Source organism: Micropterus salmoides, unplaced genomic scaffold, assembly GCF_014851395.1.
Source record: "Micropterus salmoides isolate LMB-PRFRI ecotype aquatic unplaced genomic scaffold, ASM1485139v1 Ms_hic_scaffold_19, whole genome shotgun sequence".
In the NCBI taxonomy this organism is placed as follows: Eukaryota; Metazoa; Chordata; class Actinopteri; order Centrarchiformes; family Centrarchidae; genus Micropterus; species Micropterus salmoides.
The window spans coordinates 14,337,141-14,364,398 of NW_024041039.1; the positions used below are offsets into that span (position 1 = coordinate 14,337,141).

The 27,258-nt window shown below is 38.3% G+C and overlaps 2 protein-coding genes and 1 long non-coding RNA gene across 3 annotated transcripts in view; 1 reads left to right on the forward strand and 2 right to left on the reverse strand.

Moving 5' to 3' along the window:
* Positions 1-424: 424 nt before the first annotated feature.
* On the reverse strand, positions 425-4,251 carry LOC119909833 (B2 bradykinin receptor-like). The gene is made up of 2 exons (XM_038728075.1): positions 4,132-4,251; positions 425-1,887 (listed from the first exon to the last, which is right to left on the reverse strand). The coding sequence occupies exons 1-2, from the start codon at positions 4,149-4,151 to the stop codon at positions 852-854; spliced, it is 1,056 nt and encodes a 351-aa protein (XP_038584003.1). The 5' UTR covers positions 4,152-4,251; the 3' UTR covers positions 425-851.
* An 8,516-nt stretch (positions 4,252-12,767) lies between these two features.
* On the forward strand, positions 12,768-13,857 carry LOC119910682. Its single transcript, XR_005445683.1, has 2 exons — positions 12,768-13,585; positions 13,681-13,857. It is a non-coding gene; the product is annotated as an uncharacterized LOC119910682 (long non-coding RNA).
* A 10,955-nt stretch (positions 13,858-24,812) lies between these two features.
* LOC119910746 (uncharacterized protein C14orf132) overlaps positions 24,813-27,258 on the reverse strand; it is a 42,517-nt gene continuing 40,071 nt past the window's right edge. The window contains exon 2 of the mRNA XM_038729544.1: positions 24,813-27,190. Coding sequence (XP_038585472.1) covers positions 26,954-27,190 — 237 coding nt within the window. The 3' untranslated portion in view covers positions 24,813-26,953. The remainder of the gene's footprint in view (positions 27,191-27,258) is intronic.

Sequence of the window (27,258 nt, forward strand, 5' to 3'; positions counted from 1 at the left end):
ATACATTTTACCCTTTGAGGTAACTTTGTCTGCCTGCATGTTTTTTGTTCCACAACAATTTCCAGCCCTGGCAATAGTGGTAAAGCCTGACTCCTAACAGAGATTTCCTGTTTGGCATGACATGCCTTCATTTTGGGGACAACTAGGGGTGTATACTTGCCCACAGCCCACAATGAGTCAACATTGGGCCATTAAATGGTGGTGTGGGGAAAAATGTATAAGGAGACAATTTATGTCCATACAGCCAACAAAAATGAGCACGTTTGTGTGTCACCACTGGAAAATCTTTGACAGAATCCTGTTTTTAACTGTGCAGACAATGAGTCAGAAACACCAGAAAACACAGTTGTTAGGACTCTTTCATGTTCTGGTTGTTGTGCTCAACTTAATATTTGAATACATTATAAAGATTCAACAAGACATCTATAAAACAATATGTATGTTTTATTTGATGGTTGTGTACAGAGAAAAACTAATACTGGTATTATTTATAATCTGAGTTATTAGCAATACAAGACAGAATATGAAAACTGTATTTACATACATTATTTTGCAGCAACCAGGCTGATTTAATTTGCAACATCTGTACATTCAAGATACTGATACCAATGTTTGTAACAAGAGGCTAGATTTAAGTTACACCATGTGGTCAAACTGTTATAAAAGTGAAAAAATAAATTACATAATTATTTAACATGGTTGAGACACAATAACACTTGTTAGCTATCTGTAACACCTTTTTCAGGAGGAAAGATTAATTCAAGCCTTGTATGTTGACGAGACGGAATTACTACACAATTACATCTACAACAAATTATTGTTTCATCCATTGACGTAAGAGGATCAGTATTTTAAACCAAAGTCTTCAGTGTAGAGGACAGTGAACGTGTAGATTCCGAGGTCACTGTTCTCTTAATGCTCCACTGCTTGAAGACTTCCCGAACTTTTTTCCGGAAATTCTTTCCTACGATGACATAGAGGATGGGGTTGAGAACACTGTTGAAGAAGGCTAAGTAGGTGAAGATCTGGTTGCAGATCTCTAGGACAGTGATGACGTGACACCCTCCCAGGACATCAGCTCGTAAGAGCACGTCTAGTGTGGTGACCACGTGAAACGGCACCCAGCAGATCATGAATGCCAGGAGGACCACCAGCACCAGAGTGGTGGCCCTCTGCTCTGTTTTCTCAGCATTGAACCTCTCTATTGCCTGGATCTTCAAAGCCTGAATAATCTTGACAGTGCAGTATAAGATAATCGAAAATGGGATGATAAAGCTAAAAACAATCAACATCCCATCACAGAGCAGCTCTACAGTGTGGTTTGGGTAGTCTAGAAAGCATGCATTTACATCGTACTCGGGAAAATATTTCACTTCCCTGAAAATGAGCGCGGGGACACTCAGGAGCAAGCCAAAACCCCACATCAGCAGACAGCCCAGTTTGGCATATTTTGGCCTACGCATCCTGCCATGGGACATTGTATGCACCAGTGCCACATAGCGATCTATGCTGATCAAAACAAGGAAATAGATGCTGCAGTAGGCATTCATTTTAATGCCCAGGTTGACGACTTTGCACAAGAACAGACCAAAAGGCCAGTTGAAACCATTGGCTACATTGACAGCCCAGAAAGGCAAACAGGACACCAGGACAATGTCAGCAGCAGCCAGGTTACTCAAGTAGATCTCAGCCACAGTGCAGGCCTTCTTATGAAGGCAGAAAACCATCAGGACAAACACATTAAACACGATCCCCAGCACCGTGATGAGCAGGATGTACACTGGCTGCCTGGTGTTGAGCCATTCCCAGGAATCCGGATCAGGACAAAGGCTGCCATTGGTGTTGTTTTGGTCTCCATGTAAAGCTGTAGTGCTGAAGTCTGGGATGCTGTGAAGATAAATGAACATATACATCAAATCAACAGTTTCACATTTTGTCAAATACACTTTTTTTGCTTTCTTTCCAAGAGTTAGATGGTCATATAACCATACAGTAAATACACTGCTCAAAATAATAAGGGAACACTTAAATCAAACATTATATCTCAATGAACAAAATATTTAAAAATTTCAAAATCTTTACTGTTCATTGTACAATTTGTCGAGAACAAAATGTAACAACAGTCAATGGAAACCAAAATCACCAACCAACTGAGGGCTGGATTCACGGCAACTCATCATGTGACTCAGTAGTGTGTATGGCCCCCACGTGCCTGTACGCACTCCAGACAAAGTCTGTGCATGTTCCTGATGAGACAGCAGATGATGTCCTGGGGGATCTCCTCCCAATCATGGATCAGGTTATCTGTGAGCTCCTAGACCAATACCACCAGGACCAAGACGTTCTCAGTTGAATTCAGGTCTGGGGAACAAGAGCGCCACTCAATGGCATCAGTGCCTTCATCATCAAGGAACTGCCTACACACTCTGGCCTCATGAGGCCAGGCAAAGTCCTGCACCAGGAGGAACCCAGGGCCTAGTGCACCAGCAAGTCTGACAATGGCTCTGAGGATTTCATCCTGGTACCTAACAGCAGTCAAGGTACTACTATTAGCATGTGGAGGCCTGTGCAGTCTTCCAAGGATATGCCTACTGAGACCATCACTGACCCACCTCCAAACTGGTCATGCTGGATGATGTTGCAGGCACTTTCACATCTGTCACATGTACTCAGTGTGAACCTGCTCCCATTCTGAAGAGACTGGGGCGCCAATGGCGAACCTGCCAATTCTGGTGTTCTCTGACGAATGCCAATTGAGATGCACACTGCTGGCCTGTGAGCAAAGATCCCACTAAGACTAGTTGTCTTGCTCTTGCCACTTTTATTTGCACCAAAACAAGTCACAATCGCTTATGCTTCTTACTGGACAGATTGAAATCCCTGAAGTTAAATTGACTTATACTGTGATGATTAAGTGTTCCCTTCATTTTTTGGAACAGTATACAGTATGTAGTGGTGGGGCCAGCAATCCTCTGCATATAACTAATCTTCAGCTGACCTTTTTGAGCTCCAACTACACAACCAATCATAAAACAAAACAGTGTATTTAAATGTCCATCTCCAAACTATACTGCTATTGGAATTATTGTTGCATTGCAACCTTGAACTGAACCACCTACCAGCCTGTCCTCCACCCATAAATCATTAAGTAGCAGTCTGTTTCCACTGTACCTGTGTCTAAGTCGTGTAGCTCAGTGTTTGCCAATAATGAGAAACAGGCCTGGCTCTGTTCACCCTAATTCCCCTGAAGGGTCTGATCTTGCTCTGCACAAAATTAGATCTAACTAAACTTTGTTTAGCACTTAACCATTCTGTCAAAGTCAAATGCAATTTTTAAATGAAACTCAACACATATGAGAATGTTTTTTTAATGTATGAAAATAACAATCAATAGAGCTGCAATTTGAGAGAGAGAGAGGACGTTTTCTTTAAATGTGTCAGTTTGTCACAGTTTGTTTTTGTAGCTGCACATAGAAGACACGAGCCCTGTGGCAGTGTGAACACTGCATGCATAAGTAACTGCTGCAAAGTGCAACATGTGCTTTACAGAAACTAAATATTTAATGTTTATAAAGTTGATTGTCTTTAGTGTGTCTTCTTAAACATGGGGCCAAAACTGAGCTCAGATGAATTAATGTTTCTGACACTGAATTAATGTTTTTGTGAAATTTTCCATTCCATCAACACATCTGTTACTGCTACTTTTTGTGTATCAGCATTGTAAAAACAAAACATTTAACCAAAATGTATATATCAAAAAAGAGATGGGGTTGTTGCTCATATACACTAAAGGTGTTTAGAGGAAAAGACAAGACACTAAAAGACAAGTCTCTACTTGTAGGGACAATCCCAGTTTTTCTCCCCTTCTCTTTGAGTTTGTTTCAGCTTGACTCACTGTACTTTTTCCTGTTACGTTTCAATGCATCTTGTTGCCCTACATATTTTGATGTATAATGAATGTGAACAGCTTTCTTCACACATCAATACATTATTAACAAATTTCTGTACTTAATTACATAAAATGATCATAAAGCACAACACTACTGTACATTGTAAATTCTCAATGTTATAAAATAATAATGTATCAATGCGAATGTGAAATATTTTTCAATATATAAACCATTACCTTACCTTGTAGGTTGAAGAGTCATTCCTCCCAAGTAAGTCCACGTGTTAAACGTTCAGCTACACTGCTCCAGCAACCTCTCTACTCTACTCAGTCTGTCTCTGACTCAGCCTCTTAAAGGAAACTGTGATTACACTGATGTCAGCCAAAATGTCTTTCATCTGCTCTCTTTTTCTCCCCCTCCTGTTTCTCCTAAGTAAGATCATACACAGCATGTCTATGTACTTGGGATCTGACATATTAATAGTTAGTGTTTACTTGATGTTTTGTGACTGGATAAAGACTGCTTTTGTAAATTTGTTTTGTAAATTGTGAATGTGTTCAGATAGTTATTCCAGCTTATGTTGGAGGTGTTAAAGGTGAAATAAAGTGTGTAATTAGAGCTATGTTTTTAAATCTCTCAGATTTTGTTTTCAGTATTCTGCCTGCATTAGCGACAAACAAATCCATTTTTTTGCACTGCACTGTATTTACTGTAAAATTATTAATTACTGTGAACAACAACATTTTAATGGCTTCAGAAGTGCATTATAGGGATGTTGTTACACAGTGAAGCCTTAGATTACTGTGGGAAATCTGAAACCATGGGACAGAAGCATTGCATGAAAACACAATGTAATGTCATTTTGCCAGGCACTGTGTTGGCCAATTAAATACGCATTCTTGAGAAATCTTAGTAATGTGATTTCCATATTTCTACTTTTTACCTTTTGATCACTCATTAAAAACATGTTTTTTGCGGGGTTGCCTGGTGAAAGCGGGAATTGAGTTTGCTGGGATCAAACATTTATGCACATTGAGGTTTTGACATTGCTGCTGCTATGTACAGTCTATGATTATCATTTCAGACTGTTCTCCAAGGCGAAACATTTGGCTACTACAAGACATCTGAAAAAACATACCTTCCAACTAACACATCAACCAGGGCTGCCCTCTAATAGTCAACTAAACCGTTATTATTTATATTATTTGTGTGAACAGATGAGCGATCTGTGTGTAAATGTGTAATCTATAAACACTTTCCACAAATACAAAATGAAGATTTGTAAACTCACAAAAATATTTTGCAAATAGAAAACAAATTCTACAAATAATAAAAATATCTGTGAATATATTTAATAGTTTACAAATAAATTAACCACATTTGTGAATATCTTAACATTTACAACTTTCAAATAGGCATTTGTGAGTCCAGTTTTAATTTACAAATTGTTGTAAAGTATTTGTCACTTTCAAACAGGCATTTGTGTGTCCCGCCTGTATTTGTCGATCTCAGTTCTTCACAGACGGAGTTTTGAAACAAACTTTCCGCCGATGGAAAAAAAATCGACTCGTGTCATTCGGCTGTTTTCGGAGACCACGTGATGATGCCTGCTGATACCCGCTGATGACGTCATTTCCACAATTCAAATTAAAACAGCCTCTGAACTGCCTGAATGTGCGAGCTTGTTGCTTTTGCGAAGGAAATATCAGCTGCTGTTTCAACCAAATGTGAATGCAGACTGAAATTCAACCGTGATGTTGTGTCGGGAGAGGCAGTGATTCAAACCAGCAGTGAGTAAGAAATAGTATAATTATATAACAATGTATTAAGCTATAAGCACAGAGAAAGTCCGCTAGCCGCTAGGCTAATTTCAGCAGTTTGAAAATGCCACTGGCTCTAGCTAATGATGTTGTTTAGCAAAAATCAAACCATGACTATGAGCTGAATGTTGTGGGTGTGAGCTATGTTCGATGCATGTTAGTGGACTGTACTGAATTTACATTTAACCATAACGTTATACTTTTTTTCCTAGTATGGCCAAAAGCCGAATGGACATCGGTGGTAGTTCCTGTCCTGTGGTCAACACCAGGATCAAGAAGTGGACAAAAACGCAACAAACACGAAATTAAGAATTCATAAGTCTTTAATGTATAAATCACAGTTTAATTCAAACAGGAATGTAAACTAGTCATTTTAAACAATTGAGGAGACTTCTTTTTAATGTGCAAATTAAATGCTTAGTAATTATCCAGAAATCACAGAAAAAAAGACACATCAAGTTGGATCGCTGCCCTCTGAACTGTAATCAAATCGAATCTTAAGGTGCCAAGAGATTACCACCCTAACTGCCCAAACAGTATTCCCTTTCAATTACTTTTAAATGTCCTTTAATGTTTTGTAAAACGCGGCTCCAATTGTCCACCACATCTGTTAGGGCTTGTCCATATGATCGCCACTCTTTCACCATGATCACCGTAAGTTGTGTTTTTGTGCTAAACTGCAAAGTGTTCAAAACTCATACAGATTGTTCATAAAGTGAAGAAAAAAAAGTTGTTTTCCTGCGCAAAATGTGTGTCACTTTACTTAAAGCAAACAATTACATGTTATAAGTTCTTATAACTAGTTCATGTGTTGTCCACCTGTAATAAATTATACAGGGATAGATATTTTAACACTTTACTTAAACAAAGACATGTTAACATTAAACATTACTATAAGCTATTATTCCATTTTATATCACTAATTCTAAATTTCTAAAGTTCTAAAACCATAGCCTATAACTGAAATGATGTAGCTAACCTGACTAAATATGAAACTGCTCTACATAGACATTACAGTTCCATTCCACAATATCAAGTGTTTTCTGACTTTTACCCACCTGAATCAAAAACATTAAAGACTGATGAGTTGGTTGGCCCTCAGTGATGACTGCCAACGCAACGCAATAATATAAAAAGAGCACTAAAGCCATTAATTTGTCCCGCCTTCAGAAAGACAGCCACACTGCAGGGATTTGCATGTATTCTCCTTTACTGTATGATTTGGAATAAGAACAAGTTCAGAAAGTCATCCTGCACTGCAGCAGCTTATAAGACAGGCTGGAGTGGATAACAAACGTATCGTGATGTAGTAATGTGATATAGGCTATATGTATGTAGCCTTTGTGTTACACGCCCCAGGCACAGGGCATGTGGACAGATGATAAAACCTGTAAAACAGGAGAAATTAAACCTGCTGCCGTTGGTCTTGCCAGGTCTTGCCAGAATTTATTTAATAAATACAGTAATTTAAGTAAATCAATAAAGTCCCTTTTTGATCATCACTCATTTTCAACTAAATTACTACATACATAAATTTAACAACATGTATCTGTCAATAAACACAGATTCATACACAATTATGACAAATAATCCACCTACTCATCATACCTTGTATTGTGAACATATCACATATTAACAGGGAAAATAAACCTTTCCTATATTATCAAGGAATGTAAACCTTTCACATATTAACAGGCTAAATAAACCATTTAATAGTTCTGTAATAATTGAGAGAGACGTTGCTGTCCTCAACGGTTTATAACGTTCCAGGCAAGATAGTGACATTTTTAGCATTAAATTGATATGGACGACCTTTAACCGTCACAAAACATATTTTTATAAACAAAATACAAATAAAACACTTTGAATATAAAATGAAGAAAATGAACAGGAGCTGTAAACATTAACGGTGGGCATTTATATTGACAAGGGAGCTGGGAGTTTGGAGTTTGTTTTACCGTTACTGTCATTCTACTGTCCACATATAAAGTTGTCAATGACCTGGTAAAAACCTTGGACAATAAACAGCACTGTGCAGCACTTTTGACATAGTGGACCATAAAATACTCCTTTAAAGACTCACCTCTATTGGACTATCAGAACAAGCAGTGGGATGGTTACCTATCAGGGAGAACACAATGTGTGCAAGTAGACGGCCTCACTTCTGCCTCCCTAAATATTTCAAAAGGGGTGCCTCAAGGCTCAGTCCTTGGGCCTCTTCTTTTTATCATTTATACAAACAATCTCTGCAATAATATAAAAAATACAAACTATCATTACTATGCTGATGACACTGTTCTCTATTGTTCTGGGTCCACATTCGGTCAAGCAATCACAAATTTACAGTCCGCTTTTAAAAAAAACTAAAGTCATGACTTTCACTCTGGGAAAATCAACTAAAAACAATGTCCTAACCATTTGTACACTTTCTGGTACAGAAATTGAAGAAGTGTCACATTATAAATACTTGGGCATTACCATTGACCAATCTTTTACATTGCATGTCCAAGATCTGGTTAAAAAACTGAAATTGAAGTTAAGGTTTTTTTTTTAGAATCAAGTCCTGTTTATCTTTTGAAGCAAAAAAACAACTTATAAATGCAACATTCTTGTCTGTCTTGGACTATGGTGATATTTTATACATGCATTCAACCTCCCAGTGTCTTCATGCTTTGGACACCGTGTTTCATGGAGCCTTGAGATTCAACACAAGCTTAAAATCTCTCACTCATCACTGTTTGCTGTATTCTCGGGTTGGGTGGTTCTCCCTCTCCATTCGGCGTTGAATGCATTGGCATCTTTTTATTTATAAGGCAGTATTAGGACTTCTTCCTCCTTATCTGAACACTTACATCCTCCCGAGGCCTGCAGGAACATATCACCTGTGCTCACAGGATCTGTTTTTATTGACTGTCCCTAAAGCCCGCACTGACTTTGGCAAAAAGGCTTTTAATTTTGCAGCGCCATCTGCATGGAATCAGCTTCAGAATGAACTACAGTTGAAGGAGTTGGTCTCACTTTATTCTTTTAAAGGCTTTTTAAAGGACCTTGCAGAAAGGCAGTCTGTCTGTCACTGTTTTGATTGAGGATGTTATTTTTTAAATGTCATTGTTGTTTGAATATGATGAGTGAAAATGTGTCTATATATTTACCTGTAAGTGTCTCTGTATCTATTTGTAACCGCGCTGCTGCCACTTGCCAGGACACTCTTGTAAAAGAGATTTTTAATCTCAAGGAGTTTTATCCTGGATAAATAAAGGTTTGAATGAATAGCAGAGTATAAGTAACTTATAATCAAACTACACAGTGAATACAAAAAAACAACTTAAACACAAGAGATAATGATTTACTATGCCTATTTATTGGCTTTGTGTAGAAGAAATTAATAACACAGAAACCTGCTGCCAGAATGGCAAGATTACGACAGCTACGTCATCAAAACAGTCCCCAACCGGCAGTAGGAAAGCGCTCTGCTGCCCCCTACTGCCTGTAGTGGAGTACATATTCGTATTCGTAATGCGAAAACATTGGAGGACTTTGGTGACTCAACATCAAAAGATCTTGTTAAATTAAACCAATAAAATGTGACCAAACATTTTGTGTGCATTACATATGGCCTATATGAAGTGGGATCAAACATAGTGTTAAATGAGCTACAGAGGAACCTAGTAAGTGTCCACTGTTTTCCTATAGGCCTACTCTAATTACGCAGTAACAACGTTACACACATTCTTCCTCAGTATTTACACAGAAACAACAAGACCTGGGGTGGATTATGAAAGGATTTTATTATATTGTTTGAATTAAACTGTGATTTATATATTAAATTATATATTCGTTGTTGTTCTTTTTGTCCACTTCTTGATCCTGGTGTTGACCACAGGACAGGAACTACCACCGATGTCCATTCGGCTTTTGGCCATACTAGGAAAACAAGTATAATGTTATGGTTAAATGTAAATTCAGTACAGTCCACTAACATGCATCGAACATAGCTCACACTAACTTTTAACAAACATTCGGCTCATAGTCTTGGTTTGCTTTTTGCTAAACACCATCATTAGCTAGAGCCTGTGCCGTTTTCAAACTGCTGAAATTAGCCTAGCGGCTTGCGGACTTTCCCTGTGCTCATAGCTTAATACATTGTTATATAATATAATTATACTACTTCTTACTCACCGCTGGTTTGAATCGCTGCCTCCCCCGACACAACATCACGGTTGAATTTCAGTCTGCATTCACATTTTGTTGGAAGAGCAGCTGATATTTCCTTCGCGATAGCAACAAGCTCGCACATTCAGGCAGTTCCGAGGCCGTTTTACTTTGAAATGTGGAAATGACGTCATCAGCGGGAGTCAGCAGGCATCATCACGTGGTCTCCGAAAACAGCCGAATGTCACGAGTCGATTTTCTTTCCATCGGCGGAAAGTTTGTTTCAAAACTCCGTGTGTGAAGAACTGAGATCGACAAATACAGGCGGGACTCACAAATGCCTGTTTGAAAGTTGTAAATGTTAGAAAGATATTTACAAATGTGGTTCATTTATTTGTAAACTATTAAATATATTCACAGATATTTTTATTATTTGTGGAATTTGTTTTCTATTTGCAAAATATTTTTGAGAGTTTGAAAATCTTCATTTTGTATTTGTGGAAAGTTTTTTATATTTACAGATTACACATTTACAGACAGATTGCTCGTCTGTTCACACAAATAATATTGAAACATAAATACCCCCATAGTTAATTAGAAGAGTCTTAGTCGACAAATGTTTAATTAGTCACAGACAGAAAAACTAAAACTGCAAACTCCATTCAGGAACTGCGCCTTGTCACCAGGACAAAAGTATCAGAGGACTGTTGCAACGTGAAGCTTCTCTCATGTAACACAGATGTCACTTATCGGTGCTCACCACTCTGCTGCTAACTCCAGCTGCCATTTGCTATTTAGCTAGTTAGCGACCCTATTAGCAGGCTCTTCCCAGACTTGGAGCGCACTGTATTGGGGGAGTGTTGGTGTTTGTTTACACAACTAGCACAGGACCTTTGGAACACCAGTAGGAAGGAACTGCCAAGGAACTGCGCCGGAATGAGCACCAGAACCAGAGTCAGAATGAGGCCAGTCCCAAGGTAATAGAGTGGCTCCGGCCAGGACTCTGAAATCGGGTACAGGCGGGGACAAGAGATGCATCAAGTGGGAGAGGAGCGAGTTTGTAGCGAGTTACTTTGTAAGTTATGTTATAGGACTGGACATCCATCCATCCAACCATCCATCCATTGTCAACCGCTTATCCTGCCTACAGGGTCGCGGGGTAGGGCTGGACAATTTCACCTAAAATCAAAATCATGATTAATTGAACATTTTACCTCGATTACGATTATTGAAAGATTATTCAATAATTACCCTCATAGTTTTTAACAAGGTTTTTACTGTAAATATGCTCTATTATTAAAGCTGGGTTTATTTATTTTTTTGATTCACCGTTTTTTTTTTTTTATTATCTAAATGTTATTTTATGAGGTAATGTCGACGTCCACATTATAGAGACACGGTTCCCCTATGTTTGGCGCATCGCCAATGCTGATTAATGGACACTGCTACTAAAATTTCACTCATTTTTCAGTAACTTTTCGATTAATTGTCCAGCCCTATTACATTATAATCCGTTGTGTTAAGTCTGCAAGTATTTGTTGTTGTTAAGTTGGAGGTTACTTATTTCTTACTGTGTTGAAATAAATTAACAAAATGTTCAGTCTCATTCAGAATCATTACCGCTTGTTGTTAACAGGTGGCTCACTTTGGGCGTGTGTTTGTAAAATGTAATTTTAAAGGGGCCATGTGTAATTTTCAGTGGCCTAGCGGTGAGGTTTCCTTTTCAATTGTGAGCTTGTGTGCGTGTTCAGACTAATGAGCAAGCCAACAGAGATTGACATACTGGAGACAGCAGCACACAAAATGCTGGAAACTCAGGTAAACTCCCACTACAACATTATAGTAACATTTTGCATAACATTTAACATATAAATTAATGAATGTTGCATGATAACAGTACGTTGACTGCATTTATCCGTACTTGAACTCAAACCATTTTCTGATGTCCCCAAAATATGTTGTATATATTTAAATAATTAAATTAATATCATAAACATGCAACTAATGGCTTGAACTAACTAATAGTTGACTGGGAAAATCTTTAGTCGGGGGCAGCCTTAGTGTCCACAACCTAAGACCCTGGCCCTGCATGTTGCAAGTTTAATGTGAAGATGTTCCTGTTTGTCTTTTATGAGGGTGTTTTGTTTCCCCAGGTTTGACTCCCCCAAAACCACAGGACTGGCCACACAATGTCTTCCTTGCTGGTGGCAATAGATAGGATTTATAGGTAGAAAGGGTGAATGGCAAAGTTCTGAATTGTTGCACAGTACAAAACTGCAAACAATTCACCCTTTGGGCATCGTCTTGACGTGGCACACTCATCCATTGTTGCTCATGCAGCGTGATCAATGAAGGGTGATTAGTGTTTTTTGTGTGTCTAGTTTGTAGTGTAATAATCCATCCATTTATAAAGAACCTGTTTATGTGGTTGGTGTGTTTAAAATCTACGGTGACTGTAAACCGAGTCAAGAACTCTGTAGCAACCTTCAAATCGATATTGAAATAAATCATTTTTTAATTACAATATAACAAATTGAGTAATTAAATGAATAAAGTAATGCATTAAAACCCCTGTATAGGCTGATGCCCTGTAATGAATAAATCTTTAGTTTAATTCTGTTATTTCATATTTCAGCTATTTCTGACCCTAAGTGGGTGCAGATCCGCTACTTCCTCTAACAACATTAAGGCCATTCACTGTGATTAATTTAATATTTTTAAGCCTTATATATAGCTACACACTCCTGCTGTCTTGTATAAGGATTCAGACCCTTCATAATCTACCAAACTAAGATTTCTTATAGGCAAATTCTTTATACTGATTCTTTATACTGTGTACAATAGACATGCATGTCTTAGGGAAGATGGACCTGTGGCTCAGTCTTTGAGCCTGTGATTATCAGTTTATCAGATTATCTTATATGAGGACTGAGATTTTCATTCATCTCAGAGACAGCATGCGGATGAACAACATAATTTGAGAGACATTAACATCTCACAGTGCAGCTAAATAAGCAGAAGGTACTTTAAACCAAAGGCCATTTTCAAATTAGCATTGATTTTAGTACACAATGGGCTTAAAATCAGTCAATAATGTGTGAAAACAGATCTGGTGTGTCATATGCATGTGATTAACATGCAGTTAAAGCATGCCCATGATTGTGAGCTTCCTTGTTCACTGATGAATTTCAGTTTTGCCATTTCCTGTTAGTCCTAAACACACACAGATTTTGCAGAACATCTGCATGATATTCTGCAATGTAACTTAGAAGATGTAACTGTTGACACATGAACCCTTAGCTATATTTTACATAAAGGACCATAATCTAAGTTGCCAGTGACCTCAAAGGGATCTCCAGCAGGTGGGAGTCCAGTAACCAGGCTCAAGCAGTTTGCATTCAGTTGTATATTTCCATTTGGTGGCTGGCGCTATTCTCTCGCCCACCATTAGTTTCGCATGGTAGGTCATAGCAGATTGTCTGTCATACAATCTAATAACAACAATGTATTGAGACTTTTGAAATATTGTTTCTGTCACAGTCTATCCATGACCAGTCTTGTGAGTGTGTTGTGGTTTGGCCAGTCTCTCTGTGTGTGGTGTGGGTGTGGTCTTCCCAGGTTCCTGGCTCTCAGCACAGCTGCTGACTATCTGCCAATCAAGCCCTGGCTTAAAGACTCTGTACACCGGACTGTCAGTGCCAGATTGTTGTTCTCACTTCAGTGGTAACTGCATGGCCAACCCTCTTGAGGACGTCTAATGATTTACCTTGTTTTTGTGAAAGAACCTAGAGTAACATGTTATTCTCTGTCTGCTTCAGCGCCTGGGATCTCCGCTTGCTACACCATTTGCCACTCCGCCCGCCACGCCAAGGCCACTACTACTGGACCTCTAGTCAACCACGCTATCTTCGCTCCCGCAGACAAGCTCCGGATCATTCGCCGACACTATTCCACTCATTGTCTATATTATCATTAAAACCCTCTTCCGAACCTCACTAGCTGTCCCTGTCTGCTCCGTAACAGTTTCCTCCTTTTCTCATCCACCCTTTCCTTGTTTCTTGAAATGATAAGAATCAAAATCATGTCTTATTTGATGGATTTTTCTATTCACTTGTATGACTGATTGGTCTTTGTACAATGAACATATTGTACAGTATATACTTCTCACTCAGGACACTTTCCTTGGCACCAAATGCATACTGGATTTTTCAAAGTAGTTATGCACACACACACACACACACACACACACACACACACACACACACACACACACACACACACACACACACACAAATTACCAACAAATGAAGTCCTATAATGGCCAGAGTAAATATCAAAAGATTTAAATATCGACATCCGTGTCTAGTTATTTTAGATTAATATTGATTCAAGGACATTCCCTCTTGTTGCTTTGACAAATTCAACTCTTCAAGAGACTTCCACTTCAGACTGCACAACACTTCACACAACACTTGTTCTGTCTGGATTCTTCATATTCTGTACTGCTTTTGTGTGGGTGGATATCCATATACTTTGACAAAAATTGTGTCAAAGACAATATAGAATGACACGTAATGACACAAATAATGTTAATTAATCAATTAAGCTATTTTGATTTGTGTTTAAATATAGAGGCAATTCTTGAGGTCAGTTGTAGCATGCTGTTTTAAGGACATGGATAAATGTTTGATCTGGGCCCCTCATTACCTATTTGAAGAGCAATTGATTCACAACCTATTTCCATCTTTATAAACCCTAAATCAATGAAATAGCTCACATCCACAAAATGAACATGGAAAGCTGCCTTTGTGGCATTTTATGTAATCAAATACAGATTTTCCCCCCAAACATCTGGTTCTTAATCTAATATGAGAGGTGGCTGTTTCAAAATTGCCTACAGTGATGTCTGGGTATATGACTTGTTAAGACTGAAGTAAAATTAGTGCAATGGAAACTGACTGATCTGCCATTTTAATGGGCTGACTAACAGTTTAACAAGCAATTAAAAGAAACAAAAACAGGAGGAAGGAGTTGAAAATATTTCCACAAAAAACTGCAGCAAATTGTAATTTAAAGGCACAGTTACTGCATTTCTTGTAATTGTTCGAGCCCACAGTAGTAAAAGATATGTAACCTCTCTTCCTGAGAAACGGCCCACAGTGAACAATGATCTGCACCGTTGCTACACAGAAATACCTCCTGTCTTTTGGCTCATGCTCTCAACGGTTTTTACCAAAACTGCCAATGAAAACATTGAGGTAAGGAGTTTTACTGTGGTGTGTTCTCTGAAGACGTTCATCCTGTTCCTGTGTCTTGCTGTAGGGGTTGGTGGAAAACTAAACTTAATGTAAAATGGTGTAGCTTGTTTCTATTGTATTGTAGACAGTTAACATAAAAACATAAAAATACTGTAAGTAATACTATAATAAATGTTGACAGCAAGGTTTGTGGTTTATCCTGAGTAACAAAAACATTGTTTCTGGAAATGCAAGCTACTGTTGGGTTTTTCAAATGGAATTTTCCAATGATATGGGCACCACAAACGCAATTCCATTGTAAGAAAAGAAAAGAGATCTAAGTTGTGGGTTATCTCAAAACAACAATTAAAATCTTCCTGGTTAAGTGAAGAAACATGTTTTTTTTTGTACTATGCCTATGTCCAAACATAACATTTATTAGATTTAACAGCCTTGTTACTTTAGGCTAATGTTTGTGATTTAACCCTCTCAATCCTTCATAAGTTTAGAGACACTCTATGAATCCTTTACACAGTGGACTCTAACGTAATTTATCAAACTGACAGGTCATTGAGTAATTATGACAATAGAGTACAACTCTATTGATGTCTCAGTGTTGTGTAATGAGGTAAATAAAAAATGTCTAGACAAGGGAGCAGCAAGTCTCATGCTCCACTTCGAAAAAACTCAGCTCACTTCCTGTCTCCTTCTACTTGTCTCCTTTATTTTCCAGTCTGTGAGCTCCATTTCTTGGTGCTGATCCCACCACCGTTCCCTGTTTCATAACTCCTCACAGATTTGAGATAACAGGGCACAGCTCCTCTTGTATCATTTATATATTGCTTTCACAGCTGTCCGGCACAATCAGGGCCTTTGAAAGGAGAGTGCAAGCTCATATGAGATTGCTGCCCCAAAACTTTGAAATTCTCTTCCTCCCACTATCCGATTCTCTCCACTATTGAGATTTTCTAGAGTCTTAAAATATACTTTTACTCACTAGCCTTTAACTGTGCCTAACTTTACCAGCTCAGGTCTCTGTAGTCACAGTAGGTCTCTGTGTTGTCACTATGCTTTAACTATTATTATTATTACTATCATCACTGTATCAGCTGTGTTATGTGGACAGAGCTTTATAAATAAAGTTCAGTTGAGTTGAGAGGTGGAATCAAACCAGCCTCAGGGGCTGATGCTGGGAGTGGCCCCAGGCCTTGTCTCTCGTCCGAAACCACTAATGCAACTTTGACGAGCATTGGGCGATTCCACTAATTCAGCCAGCCATGGAACACAAGGCCATTTCTCCAACCCATGTTTGTAATTTTGTGAGTCTGACTGCTCAGATGTTCCTGGCAAGAAAATACACCATCAAATGAAGGCAGAAAATGAGCAAACCGTCCCTAGGTAATAAAAATAGGATTTAATTTCACATCCCTTTTTCATATTAACAAACCAGCCATCACAAGACATTATGCAATGCACTGAGTCAGCTACCCGTGGGCGGTTGCAATTCAAACATCTGTCGTCTGATTTTGAGTTTTGTTTTCATTATGTGATTTGAACGTTAGAACAAATTAAAAAACATTTTGCCTACACCAGGAAATCTTCCATTTATGGTGAAATAAACATGTTTGTGTGCAGTGACGGAGTTGAAAACTTACGTTTCTGGCCGTGGGTGGCAATAGTTTAGAGAAGAACTGAGTGAGAGGTAAACTATGTGGGAGAAAGCCACTTGATTGGGAATGAATATTTGATCATTCAGCCACTCACAGACTGTGGTTACGACTCCAGAATGATTTTAAGTGTCCACTTTGTCAACATCTGCCAATATTATTGAGAAATAAGGGAATTTTCCCATCCGTGCTGTAAATCAGACCAATTAATGTAAGTGTTCATATTCTGTAAAACCATCTCAGCAACACAATATCTTTTAAACTTCTTTTTAAAAAGCACCTGGAATAATTTCCATAGTGTAAAATATGACTCAACGGAGATGTTTTATTATGATAAAATTCATCTTCTAATATTTTTCAATTAATTTTCCACCATTAAAGGAATGTCTCATAAGTGAAAACTAAAATGCAACGTAAGACAAAAAGATAACAGGCATGTCTTGTTTTAGACAGTTAAATATGGTGTACTCTGATGCCGACTGACAGACTACATTGCCAAAGTTAGCCTCAGAGGTATAAAAGAGATGACTGCTTGTTTTACTGAATGGCTTTTGACAGTATGGTGATACTTACAGAGAGGATTGCGACTGCATATCACGACCTTGTCTCCTTCATATCTTTAAAACGTCTCAAAAACCTTTACAAAAGCTGACGCAATGAAAAAATAATGGAAAGGCATATTTTGTTAAAACTTTCACTCTTTCATTTCAAGTTGCTTCTTATCATATACAGATTAGTTTTAAACTATACAAATAAAAGACATACAGGATATCTGGTTACATAGACTAAGACAGGCAGGGAAAACCCCTCACAACATGCACATAATCTATTTCCTTCAAGTAATTTTTCCTAGTGTGCGTCAACAGACACAGAACAGTCTCTTTCCACATGCCATCACATGAACTGTTAAAACAGTCATATTATATTCCAGAGCATGAGCCTGCAATACAAAAAGATTTACTATACTGGGCAAAATGGATCAGTTTGTACAACATACAGTCTGAACATACTGTATATACTGTAAATATACTCTGTAAAACTTATTACACTTTTCTACATGATGAATTCCAGTATTCCTTGCACTTTTATTCTAACTTGGCAGAAGTGTGAGTATATTTACAGAATAGTGAAGTCAAATCCTTTGCCAATAAAGTTGATTGTGAGTCTACAGTATACATACAGTATGTAATGTGTGTACTCTGACTCTAATCCTTATCATCTTGGATTACCATCTAGAAAATGCTTGATATAGAGCCCTCTAGTGGATGAAATATAAAATGTTCTGATCTTGGAAATGTAATCGACAGAACACTAAGATGTCAGGACAGCAGACTTGTACTTGACTGCCATCAGACATGTGATTTATCTGAGGCTACTGAAATATATGGTTTAATGTGAATGTGATGATTTCTAAAATATAAAACATACATTACAACTTGCTTTCAAACAGTGATGAAATGTACATTTACTAGTACTGCAATTTACAAGTATTGCAGTTAAGTGCAGGTTTGACGTACTTTTACTTGTGTATTTCCATTTTCTGCTACTTTATATTTATAGTACAATATTTGTGGAGGACAAGTATAAAGTTGTACTTTTTCTTACTTCTTTCTTACTTTACTTACTACTTTGCACCACTGATAATATATAATTACGTCGACACTGACATAGGCTGTTCTTCATTATAATTTGATTATAATATTTGTTACTTAAGAAATGTTGTATTGTAACAGTAAGAGTATTTGTACACTGTGGTATTACTACTTTAAATTAAGAAAGGCCCTCAATACCCTACAGCCTTCATTAAAGCAACACATAAATGATCTTACATGTCATGAATCATAAATAACATGGTGGGTATAGGAATTGCCAGAAACAGAAAACAGTCTCCTGGCTCCCTTGCCAAAGTTTCAGCGAGGACTGGATGACAAGATCAGCATCGATCAATCTGTGCTCTGTCAGACATTCATCACCACACAGAGAAATGGACAGGAAGGTTTCCACTGTTAATCCTGATCCTTTTCCTCCCCAATCTCTTGCATTTTGGCTCTTCTTAATCATCCTGTCATTTTCTGTCAGCCTGTGCATCTGTCTATCTGTCTCTTTATTTGCCTCACTCTGTTTTTCAATGGATCCCATATTAGCCCCCGAAGTGGTTTCCACTTTAGTCTTGGCCAGCAACCGTGTAAGTGAGGCTCAACTGTGTCTGCCAATGGGTGTGTTAGGCAACTAGAGTGATACATGCCAGTCTCCATGGTGACATGTTCTGCATGCTGATATCCAATCATATCCAGTGTAGTGACAGAGCTGTGGCAGTGGTGTCCTGGGGAATGGGAGTCCAGTACTTTCTGAGAATGATGTTTACTGTTAGGTCCACTAAACAGATCAGGTTCTGCTTATAAATCCAACATCATAGCTGTTTTATGATTATTGATTGCCTGAAACTTACAAGTGTATCTTTGTAGCGAACAGTAAGGACAGATGTGCTGGTTGTTTTCCCAGTCTATATACAGTATCTTAACCATATTTTAACAGCTAGCATTCATGATCCCTTGTGGATGAATTCTACTGACTTTAATGATGCCCTGATGAGCCTAAGAAATCTCACAGAGCTGCAAGCATGGCTGTAGGCTAAACTTTGATTACCTCACTATTTCCTGCCAGACTGATATAGCATTGTAAATACTATATCAATCTGTGTGACGCGAGCTTTTTTGAAGACAATGAAGGTGATATTAAAAAATGAATAAGATTGGTAAACTTAATAGACACTTGGCTCAGGGTGCAGGGCTTTATCCATCTTGTTCATGTGACAGTTTCCTCATAAATACTCACTTTCAAAGGGTTTCTGTATGAGATGACAGGCATGGACAGATACTTCTTTTCTCCTGTCTCACAGAAGAGTGTGCGAGAGATACCTAGCCACGAACTCAACAGCATTCAAAATCAAAAGAGATGCCAGATTAATTTCAGAAGTGTTTAATGGTTACAACTAATAATAACATTTGCCAACATAAACCACAATGTTCTGAACATACACATTACAAACACTAACAAAGAGTAATATTCACATTTGGACCATAAAACATTTAAACTTAACAAACTACTAGGCATGATGGGAAATGTGGGCTGTCACTACAATATAGGTCTATGTTGGAAAATGTAGATAAATATATTTATTCTGTGTCTTTCAATTGTGCGTCGATCTTGTATTTACTTGCGTATTTTTCAAAAAGTGTAAATAAACGCTGAGATGAGAGCCTGCAAAGTGCCGATGCAGACAGCTGCATAGATGACATAAAATTATGGCGTATCTGTTGCGTAAGACATGCCAATTAAAAACGCATCTAACACGTTTGCAGCCTAGACATGGGGTGGATGGGAATGACTGAAACATCTTTTTACTTTAAGTGTTGCAATATAGAGGCATTTGCAGGGATACAGTGATTCGCAACTTAAGAAGAATGTGGCACAGGAAAGTGAAGTGGAGAGAGGGGCATTGTCCCCCCCTATCCAGCCTGTTGGATGACGGGTGATGCTGAGCTCCCATCATGGAGTAACAGTAATGAAGCATTTTCACTGAGGCTGCTGCAGCATCAGGGGGTAGTGGAGCCCTCGGGATTGCATTAAAGACTCTCTTCCTGTCACACTTGGCACACTGTTTACCATCTCATGGGATTGGTGGTAGAAAGGAAAGCCTAATGCAGAAATGGATTACATGTGACTTCCTTTTCACCTGCATTTTGTGTCCTTACAAATGATAACTGGACTAAATTAATCCGTGATAAAGCTTTCAGTTACGACTCTATTTTGGAGGGAAAATAACAAATTGAATCTTACTAAGGATACACACCATCAGTATCTACTCTGTGTCAATTTCTGCTGAATTGGTAATACTATCCCATCACAAATAATTCTGCTTACAGGGCTTATCATCTTGTTTAATCTCTCTAATTAGTCAGAGCTGTAGCTGATGCTCTGTGAGCTTCTCATCTGAAAATATTGGCTAGATTGACAAGCATCATTAGAGGGTGTGTTCACGGGTTTGTTTGCATATGACAAAGAAAGGCAGGAAGAAGAAAAACCCAATAATGATAAGCAAAATCGAGGTCTAGAAATGGTTGTCACAAGCTAAAGGTGCTGTCCAAAGCCGTTACAGCCTGCTGTTGCCATGGTAGCAGTCCACCTAAACTCGTTTTCTCACCAACATTTCTTGCCTTTCTTATGTTATCAAGAGGTAATCACACAATGCCAGTTGGTAAAAATATCTGTTAGTGTGATGACAGCTGTCAGTTACTCCCACAGTCATAGGACCAAAGAATAAAACTCCATTCTGCTCGTGCGCTAAAAGAGTTAATATAAAGAACAACATCAGAATCTATTACACATGATGGAAACACAGCATAATTCATACAATCAGACAAATATATAGTGGAGAGGAGGCAGGCTGTTGATCTGATGAGAACAAGCACTCTTTCTTCTTCTTGGAAACTGACCTCAAACAGGAAACATTGCAATCGAAACCACACTATTGATTCTGATAACCTAATCCTATGGACCCGAAAAAGCCAATGAACATTAACCTGCAGCAAACTAATGTGTCTCCATTATCCTCCCTCTATTGTGGTCTGCTGCTATGAGCTCATTCACCTGGGGACATTCATTAAACTTTTGACTTCAGCTCCCTGCTGCACACTTGGAAAAGTACTGTCTAATTTCCAAGGAAGTACGTTCTTTGTGTAATGCAGTTAGAAAAATCATCTTGGGGCATGAAAAAAACAAGACAACTTTTTGAGAATTTGGGCCAGTTTGTCACCTTCTGGGATAGCAGAGCCCATGCTACTGCATTAGCATACAGTATGCTAGAAAGTATGATATAGTTTGTAGCAATCCAAAAATCAGAGTTGGGTTTTTTGACACAACTTCACCTACTTCAAAGGTGCATGGAGAAGGGAGATAAATGACAAGTCAAAATTCCAACAACACTTTGTCTCTTAATAAAGTTGTTCCTTGTACAACTTATTTTGATGAAACGCCAAAAGGCTGCCAGCCAAAGAGTGTTGGTCTCACAATAAAGTTGATCATTATTCTGCAAGTGTTTTGGAGTTTTGACCTCTCAAAGCAATCCAAAAATTGGTCATAGTGTCCATGTGATTGTCTGCAGAGTCACAGCTTCTTAAAACAAAACTTTAAAGCAAAACAAATAGCGATAGCTGAGTGATTTATCCTCCAAAAAGTTGGTCTCATCCTATTATAATCAGTGTGAAGTAATTGTAATATAAGACCTTTGAACTAGGATACCAAGCCAAAGTATAGGATACCCAACAACACTGACTGTATTATATATTTGTGTTTTTAATTTCTGCATCATTCTTTCTTCATTGATGGATAAGTGTGTGTTGACGCTACCTGCAGGCTCCTGATGAAACTGAAGAGCTGAACTATTACTCACACACCCACATACTGTAAACACAGGCACTGCAATAGACACCCACTTCTACCTCTCCTCTTGCTGTTGCAATGCTTTGTCACAAATATCAATTTGCTGTTATACCCATAAATTCAGTATGTGACACATTATATAGAGAGTAATTTGTAGCTTTTGTTAAGGCTTAGGATAATTATAGATCCATAGTCTACGTTCCCATTTGTCTCTGTAGTGACAGTTGGACAGGATGTGTCTAAGCGGCTTGGCATATATTAGCATACCCAGCACCTCATCACCAAGCTGTCACTCTTGATTGGACAGGAGGTGGGTTGAAGTGTTACATCCTGTGAGACTCGAGGGCAACCGATGAGCAGCGAGACCACCTCTCCTTACATCCTCCTGTTTCATACTTTGACCTTTTTTGCTTTGCTTTCCTTTCCTTTCCTCACACTTTCAGACTGATTAATCTCAATCTGGTTTTAAATTAACCACATTATTCATTATTCACAGGCAAAGCCAGCCTCATATTGCACAGACCATATAAATGAAGTTCTAGCCACTGTAGACTTCTCTGAAACCATCACCTGAAAGTCTAATAATAGCAACATGCATGGAAATAAATTAGCCTACAATTAAATAGACTTCTGTGTATTTCTCACTTTCCATCTGATGATCTGAATAACTCACTAGATTTGTTGCTAGTTGCTTTTTAGAAATAAAGTGGTTGAGGGTCTGAAAAAGGTAGGCAGTGGACCAAAACCATGGACTGTATATAAGAAGTGGACATAGTTATTGTGACGTCATCCGTTAGTTTGTGGACTGTTGTTTTGAAGCCTTGAGTCTGATCGCATTTGGACGAGACGGTGGAGCTAGCTAGCTAGCTTGCCGTGTGTGGAGCTAGCTAGCTTGCTTAGCTAGGTACATCTGTAATTCACGTTAACTGTCATTTAACCAGGAAGATCATTTTGTCTAGCGAACAACAGTCTTAAAACTAAATGTACTCACCAGAGAAAGTGAACAGTCAACTCCTAATAAGCTTTTTCAACAGTGTTGGTTAAATTTACACACTACCGTGGGTACAAGTCACTCCAGCCTGACTGACAGGTCGCCACAATCACAAATCATCCCGCCCTGAAGCATACTTACACCCTTGCATATTATCAAACCAAGCTGCCTTTACAGTGTTGAAAGGGTTCAGTCTGTAAGGTAGTGTGAAGGTTGAGCAGCGCAGTTTCATGGAATTATAAATGTGATCTCTAAATGTTTTTGACATCACTTCTCCCCAGGGTGACTTGGGATTTGCAACTACAATCTTCTAGAGTAAGCCATTCTGGGTATGATTGTTATAGTTAAAAGAGCATCTGTGATGCTGTAGATCTCATTAAAGATGATGTGACAGTGAAAAGGCTAAATTACGTATTTATCCATCCAATAACACCAATTTTGGCTATCAATGGTTCTCAAATTTATGAGCCAAATGTATCGACTGTACCCATAAAAGGTACCAAAACATTTCTTTTGTCTCTTTTAAGTAGACAGAACCATCTAACATTGTTTTAACACACTGAGGTTTTTAGTCATGCTAGTAACATGGCGATGGCGATAGCAATGGTGATGGCAGTCGGCCTGTGGGTTGTTCAGTCACTTTGGTCCAGACTGAAGTATCTCAAGAACTACATGGTGATTGCCATTCAATTTTGTACAACATTCATGGTGTTCAGAGGATGAATCCTAATGATTCCCTGACTCTCCCCACTTTTCCCCACCAGGTTGACATGACATTTTGTGAAATGTCTTAACAACTAATAAATGGATTGCTGTAAAATTTGTCCCAGAAATCCATTGTGGCCAGGAGATGAAGACTAATGCCTTTGGTTGTCCCCTTAGTTTTTCTGTAGTACCACAACAAGCGTGGTAGAAGTTGGTACAGAATTTTAATGACACTTTTTATCCAGCTCCACCATTAGGACAAAATGTAACTTTGGTTTATGACCACATACCTGTAATATTGGCTGTAGACTCTTGGGTGTTGTTGCAGTAAAAATGTTCACTCACTTCATCGAATAAATGTAGCCTAATTTTAGCTTTTAGGATTTCAAACTGCAGGATAAATGCATACAGAAATGCCCAGAAGCACTTCTGCTTTGCAAATAACCTTCATTTAAGTGGACAAGACTGTGTTGCTTTGTTTTAATATTGTATGTTATTTGTAAGTGTCTTTACTTCCTGCACAGTCTGTTGGTTCAGCAAAACGAGTATGAAGACAAAGAGAGATGGCGGGATGCAGGGGTCCACACAGGAGTGAATCCAGGTGGTTTCTTAACAACTCGTGCCTGTGTCAAAATGACAGATGGCGCCCTCTAAGTGTCGCATCAATCTCACCTGATGTCTCAGCAGCAACTGGTGATGTCTGTCAGCTTCACCAGGAGCGACGGCAGGTGATTCAGGAGGAGAAAATATTGACACCTTCTCACATGATCAAGCACTGTGTTAAAAGCCAAAAGTTTACATTTAGCCAACAATGTTTCCAGTGAATATTTTTTGACTTGACACTTAAGGTTCAGATGAAACATTTCTGTGGACATTTGTACATCTTTTGTCAACAGAAAAAAACAAAATGCATTGATACAGAAATTTTAATAGCATATGTCTCTACAAAAGGAGTGTGTATGTGGTTTACAACATGTCTAAATACAGTATCTCTACATCAACCATTTATTAAAAATAACAGGCTTGAAAAGTCCTTCTTTAAACATTGTAGAAGTATACAGAGATATTAGTGTCTGCATTTCTCCTTACATGGTACAGTTAATACGTTAAGCTAGTATTGTAATTTGCAGTGTATGAACATTTGGACATGTATGGTGTTTACAAGACAGGTTCATAGCTTTTTCCATAAAGCACATTGATATTAACTCCTAAACACCCAAAGAAATATAAGTTTACTAACAAAAAGAGCTCTCTCTTTCTATTTCTCTCTGTGTCTAAAAAATATAGATCAGTCAGGTTGTCAGGTAAAGAAAGAGCAGTTGACAGACAAATAAAACTACTACTGGAATAACAAGATTATTAACATGTTTTTTCAGTTCTCCTATGGTAGTTTACTGTCTTAAAAAGGGAAATAAAAACAGTGTAAGCAATGCGCAATAAGCAAAGTTCAAACATTCAATGGTTACAAGATGTAATATTTGTCTAAATGCAGTGCAGTGTTCCCTGTGACTTTCTTTGTGTGGGAGCAATCATTAAATGCTCCGAATAAAAAACATAAATTGCATCTGTGGCTGCAGGTTAATGCCGGAGTCTCAGAGTAAAGTTGTTGTTCCCATTTAGGACGAGGATTACTGTAGTTGCCATGGAGACAGCTGCCTCCAGATTTACACAGTAACACAAAACTAATTTACTGAACGCTGATAAATGTAGAGGGACAGCTTGATAAATAACATTTCATTTCAGAATAAGGCCTCCTTTTCCCACTCACATTAGTATACATCTATTACAGAGTCCACTATAGATCTGGTCAGTGTTAAATTACTTCTGAACACATACATCTGCCCTTACATATCTGTAATATCAGAAACTCACCCGTTCTGTTGCTGACTGATCGGTTCTACTTTTACTACAAAATAAGAACTACAAAATAAATCAAAAATCAAAAATCAGCTACTGTAAGTAAAGTAGGCTACATCATCTTGCGGTTCAATTTGTGCTTTTAATTGTATTTTGTTAACATCTGTAGATAATACCTAAACATTACTGAACAGACCATGAAAATACAATTAGATTTTCTAATAATCCCTGGTTAATATTACTGTAGGTAGTTGACAATAACACCATTAATTTCAAAGGGGTTGACTTAGTTTTACACTACACATCTAATTATAAAGTCATCATCCGTTGGGTATAATTGCGTTAACATTTAAGAAACTATTTTTATTAGATTTTAAATGAGTACCAAACTGAGTTTAAATGATAGTTATTGTCTTATTATTTGTTTCCTGCCAATAAAATTGTTTATTGTTTAAAATTGTTTAGAAACTATATAATATTATGTACACTGATGATCAGTGTCCATACCATGTTTCATCCACAAATTAGTCCTTATATGAGCTCTAATGTCCTGAGCCTCAGGGCTGCCCGACATGAAAATAATCCCAGTACTTTCTAAATGTTTAAACATTCACCATCTCTGTTCAGCCGCATAATTAAACAGCACTGCCCTAAATTGCTTAGCAAGTACCTCGTGGATGTTTAAGATGGCCTGGATCAACCCGAATCTTAAGCCCCATTTAATCTCCATTTTCATCTCAGCATTAGAAGTGAGGGTGTTGTCGGAGGAGAAACACGGAAAGAAACTTAAGCTAGAAAAAAGAAAAGGCTCTTTTGATTCTTGCTTGCGAGCGCAGGTCTGATGTTTCTGTTTATAACTAAAAAGAGCTGTCGTACACAAAAGCTACTTTTTAAACTTTCAGTTGAAGCATCCAAAAATGCTTGGTGCCAACGCAGCCAAGTCCCAGTCGTTTCCATCTGATGAAGAAATATTGTAGTCTATATGTCATTGTGTAGTATCACATCTTCCACACTCTCAGGGGCCCAAACTGATCCAAAAGCCAAGAGCAAGGGACAGAGAGAAAGAGACAGAGATACATAGAGAGAATGTATATGTCTGTCTACAAAGCATGGTCTCACTCAGGGGTCCAGAAAAAGCAGGGTGCGTGTGTGCGTGTGTGTATGTGTGTTTGTTTTTGTAAGCATATGTTTATCAGAAAGTGCAGGCGTAGACAACGCCAACCACCACAATGTTTCCGATGGTGGCGACGATGGCGATCCAGAGCCAGATGGCATCGCTGGACATGGACTGTGGCTCATCCTGCTGGCCGTGTACTGAGGCGGCAGAGGCGGCCGCGTGAACGCTGGCCGAGGAGTTAAAAAGCGAGTGCTCGCCGCTGTAGTCGTCATTGGGTGAGGAGTCCATGAAGGCCCCTGTCATAACTGGGATCTAGGAGGAAAAGTAAGGAGAAAGGTTAAAGCATATTTCAATTTTGGAGCTTTTAGTCAACCTGCATT